This window comes from Plasmodium gallinaceum, assembly GCF_900005855.1.
Source record: "Plasmodium gallinaceum strain 8A genome assembly, contig: PGAL8A_v1_101, whole genome shotgun sequence".
In the NCBI taxonomy this organism is placed as follows: Eukaryota; Apicomplexa; class Aconoidasida; order Haemosporida; family Plasmodiidae; genus Plasmodium; species Plasmodium gallinaceum.
The window spans coordinates 1-8,316 of NW_021628303.1; the positions used below are offsets into that span (position 1 = coordinate 1).

General features: G+C 17.5%; 1 protein-coding gene across 1 annotated transcript, besides 1 other annotated feature; it reads left to right on the forward strand.

Moving 5' to 3' along the window:
- Positions 1-1,383: 1,383 nt before the first annotated feature.
- Positions 1,384-2,659, forward strand: PGAL8A_00376400 (fam-i protein; the record flags this gene model as incomplete). Its single annotated transcript, XM_028673774.1, has 2 exons — positions 1,384-1,659; positions 1,784-2,659. 2 exons carry the CDS (start codon positions 1,384-1,386, stop codon positions 2,657-2,659), a joined length of 1,152 nt encoding a protein of 383 aa, XP_028530193.1.
- An 896-nt stretch (positions 2,660-3,555) lies between these two features.
- Positions 3,556-4,271: a repeat region.
- Positions 4,272-8,316: the final 4,045 nt, after the last annotated feature.

Below are 8,316 nucleotides of genomic sequence, written 5' to 3' on the forward strand. Positions count from 1 at the left end.
GTAATCTTTTTTTTATCCTTTATTTTTTTTATTCTTTATTTTTATAACATACTACAATCGACATTTTATTTTATTAAATATGAAATGTATAAATCCTATGTTTATATAAAAAATTTATCTGAAATTATTTCTAAAAATATGCATTCTTTATTAACGAAAAAAAAAAAATTAATTTTTTAAGATATATTTATTTGATATTCATCTAAAATTAAAAGATTATAATAAAAAACATAACTTCCTTTTTTGAATAAAGTATAATGATATACTTCCTACAAGTGCACTTTATATTTAACTAATCCTTCTTTATTATATTTAATTTTATTCTCTAATATGAATATGTTAAAAATGGTAAAAGAGCAAATAAAATCCATTATTATAAAATAATAAAAATTACTTATAGGAGGAAACAAAAAAGGCTAAAGTTTTTAAAGTAAGCATTTGAATAATAAAACAATACAAAAAAAAAAAAAAAATTAAATAATGATAAAAAAAAAAACTTTTAGTATGTATAATTATTACATAATTATAAAACAAAAACTTAAAAATGACATAAAAAAAAAAAATAAAAATAAAAATGTATTTATAGAATATGTTTCTATTTTGTTGTGATATTTATTTTTCGTTTATACCATAATCCTTCTAATGTTTAATTTAAATTATCATAACGTTTTTTATTGAATTAGTAACCACTGTCGTAATAAATTCAACAAAGATAAAGTTGCATGGTTTTAATAAATAATTTTTAAAAAAAGAAAAATAAGTAAAAAAATATATAAAAATAAAAAAAAAAATTTGAAAGCTCTATATAATTGTATCTAAATATAAACTATTCTAAAAAAATTTTAAGTAAAAACAGAATATAACATTTTATTTTTGCATTTATAAATAATTTTTTATATTATTCTCTTTTAATTTAAAAAAAAAAATTAAATAAAAAAATGAAATGAAATATTTATTTTGGAAGTATATAAAATTAACTAAAAATTTATCATTTTTTGATTATTTAAACAACATTTCTATTATCAAAAATATAATTATAAATATATAATAAATAAGAGGTTATAGTATATAATTAATAATTTTATGATTTAGGGTGTAGAATTTAGAATTTAAAATTTAAAATTTTTATGTTGTTATAGATTTAGCTTTTAATAGATATTTCTCCGTTAAAATTAACAGAAAAATTTTAAAACTAATTTTTTTCTTAAAAATCATATTGTTATAAGTTTTTATTTGTTATTTTTTAATTTATATTTTCATATTTTTTGTTTTTAACGTATATTATCCTTACTGAAAAAAAGGGGAATTATTTTAAAAATCATTAAAAAAAATATTAGAAATAATTCCTCAACAATTTTTTTTACATTTTTAGAGATACCAAAAATGGATCTTAGGCTTAGTGATGCTACTAGTATTGATTCTAGTCATAATATAAATGAAGGAAATTCAACTGTAGGTTTCGCTCATAGGGCAATTGAAGGTGCAACTGTTTCAATTCCAGAAAATCCATTATATGATGATTTAGATTTACGTGATGCCATTCAAAATCCATCTGAAGATATCAATTTGGATTCAAATTCATCAATGAATCTTCATCATAAAAAGTTGTTAAGTATTTTTCAGTTAGTTATGATTATTATTTCTTTCCTTCGTTTTGCGGTAAAATAAAGTTTATAATTAAAAATATATGCATATTTTTTCATTTTTTTTATGTATTCATTTAATTATAAACATTATATATATTGTAAAGAAAAAATTTTAAATCATTTGTAATAATTTATAGAGAACTTACTCTCCTAAATTGAGAGCTAAGCATAAAGAGAGGGTTAGGTTGCAGAATAAATGGAATAATAGGGATAAAAAGATGAATGATGATTGGGAAAAGATGGAGGAAAAATGGAATGAAAGGAAACAAAAAGAAAATAGAGAGAAGGAAGAGTTAAATAAAAAAAAAGAGGAAAGGAAAAAAAAGACAAGTTATGAGATGGAACAATTTAATAGGAAATGGGATGGAGAAAATTATTCTGAAGAGAAATCCTGTAAATTTTTGAATTATTCGTGCATAAATGGAAAATGTATTAAGTCCTTGAATGAACCAAGTACAAGACAGGCATATAATAAAACTGTTAAAAAAAAGAAAAAAAAAAAGGTGCTTTTGGATATTATAGAAGAAAAATTGAAAGGAATATCCTTTAAAAAACCATTATCAGAACTTGAACTTGAAAAAATGAGAAGAGAAATGCTCTTTCGTCAAGTGGTTGAATTAAATGAGAAATGGAAAAAATATGAAGAACATTGTATAATAATGAGTCAATGGGAAAAAAACAAAAGAAAAAAATTAGAAGAAAAAAGAAGAGAAAGAAGAGGAAAACACGAAAATGAAATGCTAAAAGAAAAAGTAGAGTGGGAAAAGAGTATGAGAGAAGAAAAAAAAGAGTGGGAAAATATCATGAGAGAAAAAAATAAAAAATGGGAAAAGAACATGAGAAAAGAAAAAGAGAAATGGGAAAAGAGCATGAGAAAAAAAAAAAAGAAATGGGAAAAGAGCATGATGGAAAAAAATGAAATGTGGAAAAGAGATGAAAATATAAAAGTTAATGAAGAAGAAAGTAGGTTGAATTTAAAGTGGAAAAAAGAATTTGATAAGATAAAAGCATAAGAAGGTAAAAAAATAAGAAAAATATAAATACATATAAAAATAATAATAGGAAAAAGCATTTACATAAGGTAATTATTAATTTTTTTTTTGAAAATATTGTATCTTATTTATTTTTAAATGTTTACATAAGAAGCTTGTTAAACTAAATTTCATATAATTTAACATTTTTATTTTATTTAACTTTTTATTCTCTACTTGTTTTATATAATATTAAAGAAATATTGTACACACAATCTTTTCATATTTATATATTTCTGCTTTTTTTAAAGATGAGGAAAAACATAACCCAAAATGAAATATTCCTTAGTTTTCTTTCTAGAATTTGTCATGTATTTTACATGTATGTATTTTATGTATTATAATTAATCTTATGTATAGATGAAATGAAAGATTTACTTGTAGATTATTTTCAAAATACTGCTTTTTGTTAATCTATTATGAAGATGTCTCTATTATAGTTTAAATGAAGCTTTATTTCATTCTTATCAATATTTATATCAGAAAGATAATTTATTATCCATTTGCATATTCTATAACTTACGTATCTATTAAATATATAAAAAATATAATATTTCATTATATAAATACCATAAAATCTATTAAATTAACCAAAAAAAAAAAAAAAAAAAGAAATAAAATAATATAGTTTTTCAAAAAAGAGGATATATAATATATATATTATATATATTTTAACTTTATATTTTTAAAGAATCATTAAAATAAGATACAAAAAATTTTAAACATAAAATGTTATATAATATTTTTCTTATTGTAATTTCATGTTTATATTCCATATACATTTATAAAAATGACTACATTTATTTTTAAACACATCATTTAATAGTTTAATTTTTATTTTTCATGAATTGATTTATTAACTGGGTGTTCGGTAACTCTGTGATTAATAAAAGGCTTCATTAACCTTTTTGGCTATAAAAGGACTAGCTATGTGGAGAATACATAGTTAGTTGTGCTAACTAAAAAAAAAAAAAAAAAAAAAAAATGATTGGAATTTTTTTTTGAGAAATGTTTCTTTCGAAAAAGATAAGGATAAAAAAGAAAAAAAGAAAAAAAGATTTAATTTTTTTTTTTAAGAAAATCAGAGAGAGAGATTTTTTTTTTACAAAAAGATAATGATATTTTTGTAAAGCGTTTAATTTGCATAATATTTATATTTTGAATTTGTGAGAGAAAATTTTATACATATGAAGATAAAATTTTCACGTAAATAATATTCATATAATTTATTTGCATTTTTAATAAGTATTTGTGTTTTATTAATTCAATAGCAATATAAAATGATTGCTGAATATAACTCATAATAAATAAACTAGTAATTATAATCAATTAATAGTGAATGTTAAATATGTATTTAAATTTCTAATAAAAATAAGGATTTTTATCAAAGTAAATAAATACTTATTGAAATAAAAGAATGCTGAACGAAGTAGATTATAATTAAAGATCACTCGTTCAAAGCAAATAAAAATATATATAAATATACAAAAATCGTAGACACATCTCTACATGCTCTTTATTAATTGGTTTGTTCAGTACTCTAGCAAAGTCACCGTACACCCAGTTAATAAAACACAAAATCATTGAAAACACAATTAATAAATTAAGGATCAAACAGTCATTAAGTTAAATTGCATATATAAGATATAAGGAAAAATTTTATTTTTATATTTCATGTATTCCTTTTTATTCTGATGTACAAAAATTTGGTATAATAATTAAATTATATGCTTACGTTATAAAAGATATTATAAATATTTTATAAGATAATATTTACTTATACAGAAAATATGAATAATCTTCGTATAAAGAATTACCTAAATAAAAAAAGAATTTTTATGTTTTTTTATCAATTGATTTTTTTAATTATATTTCATTTAATTTTAATTTAAAAAAAATATGTTTTTTTTCTATTATTGCCATATAATATTTATATATAGTAAATAAATTGTTTTAATAGAACTAATTAGCGAAAGAATTAATAATTAAAATTAAAGTTAAAAGAAAGAAATAAGAATTTTGTTTTTTTATTATTAAATTTCTATTCATTTTATTTTAAAAGACAAATAATAACTTGATTTTTAATATATTTATTCATTTTAAAAAATTATTTCACATATAATTGTTTTATTAATTACCCATTCAATAGCTTCATAAGAGTATTGAACTGATAAATTAATAATCAATATATAGAGTTTTCCTTATAATTTGTGTTTTAAATAGATATACACTAAGTACAAGTGTTTATTCATCTTAAACAAAGTTTAAATTAAAATTATTTACTATATTTTAAAAAATATACATATAAGAATTTAATAACAAAAATAAATAGAAAATCATTTTTTTTTTTTTATTCTAAAAATTTTAAATTCAATTTAATTTTTTTCTAAACTAATTAATTAGAGTTATATTACATGATAAAACCAAGATGTATTTCACAATAAAAATATATTGTTACCTACAAAAAAGTTTTATTAATATATTTTAACTGGAAATTAACAAAAAAAAAAATGAAAAAAAAAAATTAAAAAAGGAATTTTAACCTAAATTAATAAATAACTTTATTTTATTTTATTTTATTTTTCGACTTATGAATATATATGGTTATCTTTATTTTTTAAATACATCTATTAACAATTATTCTAAAAGGGTTAATAAAGCCTTTATCAACCATTGTTAAAAAAGTAATTTATTATTTATCTATTTAATGAATTTTGTAGTATATTGATTTATTAACATGATTTGTAAATACTTTATTAGAGTACTGAACTGGATTGTTATAAAAGATTATAAGCAATTTCTTATAATAATTTAATGACCGTAAAAATTACAATATTACAATGACAGTACAAACTAGTAAAATTTATACTTATAGTTTACATTATTGATAATTTATTACTTTTAGAGAATTTTATTTACTTTAATAAATATTTTTATAATTAAAAATATAAATCTTTGTTAACCACTAATTTTATGTAAAAAACTTTTAGTAATATTTTCATGAAAAATAATTTTAATTATTTATATTTATTCATTCAAATTAATTAAAATACTTAAAAATTAAAACACAACTCAATTTATTTTAACTTATATCTCCTAAAAGGAATATTAAAAAAAATCTTCATAAAAATTATAAAAAAAAATAATTTTTTTTTTTAAATTAGAGAATGTTTATCGTAGACTTTGTGTATTTCCATGTAGATATTAGCTATTGTTCTAAAATAGTTAATAATATCTTTCATTCACCAATTAATGAATAAACAAATCAAAATTACACTAAATTCTACAAATTTGATTAATTGTGAAAGTATTTTTTCACTAATAATATTTAATTTTTATATAATTAAACTATATAAAATGAAATAAATAACTTGTATCACATGACTTTACTACCTTCTAAATAAAATACATAACACAATATTTTATTTATTTCTAATACAATAATAAATTTATAAGAGATTTAAATAGTTTTACTAAATTTAACTTATTTAGGAGCCTAAACATTTGAATTAGATAGTTGATTATATATGAAATAATTCTATTACGTTAATCTATAAAAATTATTTAAAAATATATTTAATAAATTATAATTTTTTATTCAAAAAATAGTAAGTTCATTATGAAATTCTTTTCTATGAACATATACTTAAACATCATTTTTTTTTTAAATACTTATTTGAAACATTTTTTAATGTGTGAAGCGTTTATATCTATCTTTTTATTTTATTTATATTTAATAATATTTAAAAAAATTTAATGATGCTCTTTATTAATCTAATAAAATACAAATATTGAGATATTGATTTCTTAGTTGTTCAAATACTTTTGTATAATAATGATTAATGAAAGATATAATTAATATTTTACGAAATGGTAGATAATTAATCATACAAAAAATAACAAATCAATTATTAACACTTACTGCTTAATAAAATAGATAATTAAAAAAAGAACATTCAATGTTTTCATTTTGTGATGTTGCAAATTTCATTTGTTAATTATGATTATTTAATTTTAATTTAAAAAAAAAATTATTTTTTTTTTTTTTTTTGTTGTTAAAGGGATTTTTATTAAGGAATTAAATTTTATTAATTGAGTTAACTTTTGAATCCATGAAAATTAAATTAAAATTTTATAAGAAAACAAAAATACTTAAATTTTTATTATTATTTAAATTTTATATATTTTTAAAATTTTTTTAATAATTTTATTTTGTATTTATTATTTTATTTTTAATATTATTTAGAGTATAATCAATAGCATTAATTATAATTTAAGCTTTTGATAAAAATAATAATAGATTTATATTAGTTAAATAAACTCCTCTAAAACAATATATATTCTTTTATGTAAACTATATATATAAAATTTACTTTAATAGTGAGATATTTTTATCATGGTTAAAACTAATAGAGACTATTCGACATGCTCCTTATTAATTTTACTTAATATCTTGGCATATTTGATGAACAATCAATTAATAGATCAATATGTTAATGTTCGTATAATATGATGTATAAAATAGAGTATTTATGATTTATTAATCTATTGTCATATAACTTCGATATATTATTAAAAGAATAAATTAATATAGAGCATATAGAGTGGTCTCTATTGTTTTTAACTGTTATAAAAATATATCTCTATTATATAAAAAATAAATCCTATATATATAATTTACATAAAAGAATATTAGTTAAGAGAAGTTTATTTAATACAAATTTATTTTTATTAAAAGCATAAATTATCATTAAATCTATTGATTATATTCAAAATAATATTTTAAAATAACATAATAAATTCAAAATTATATTACTAAAAAATCTTTAAAAATACATAAAATTTAAATACTAATAAAAGTTAAGTCCTTTTTGTTTTCTTTAAACTTCGAATTTAATATTCCATTATTTCAAATATTAATTCGATTAATGAAATTGAATTCTCAAATAATAAAACCCATTTTTCAATAATCTAAAGAAGAAAAGAAATTAAATAAAATATAAAAGAAAAAAAAATTAACATAAGAATAATAAAAAAAATTTATTTTTTAGTTATCTGTTTTCTTAAGTAGCAGGTATGAGTAAGAACTTGTTATTTCCTTATAATTGATTAGCTATTATTTCATAAAAAGTCAACCATACCTTTTATTAATCATATACGTATTTTAAAATATGTATATTTTTGAATATTTTGCATGTATATAACTCTCTTCTCTACTTTGCTCCACCACATTAAAAATTCAAAAAGGTTATTAATATTCTTTATTATTCAATTGTCAAAGCTTAACATTTAATTACATATATTTTATATTTAATCTGCTTTCCATAGTGATTTTCACGTAAATATCGTTATAAAAAAATTAATTTAATATTTAAATTTAATTTATTTTTTTTAGAATTTTTATTTTTTCACCAATTTTTTATGAGGAAGCATTTATGATAGCAAATTTTTCTATATTTTTATTTTTTTTATTTTAATATTAATATTAGTATATAACTAAATTATAAAACAGTTACATAATCATTAAAATTAATTTAATATTAGTTCACTGTTGTTATTATTGTGCAAATCCAAACTTAATTTAGATATATTTTATTTATAACAATAAAAATATATATATATATATATATATATATATA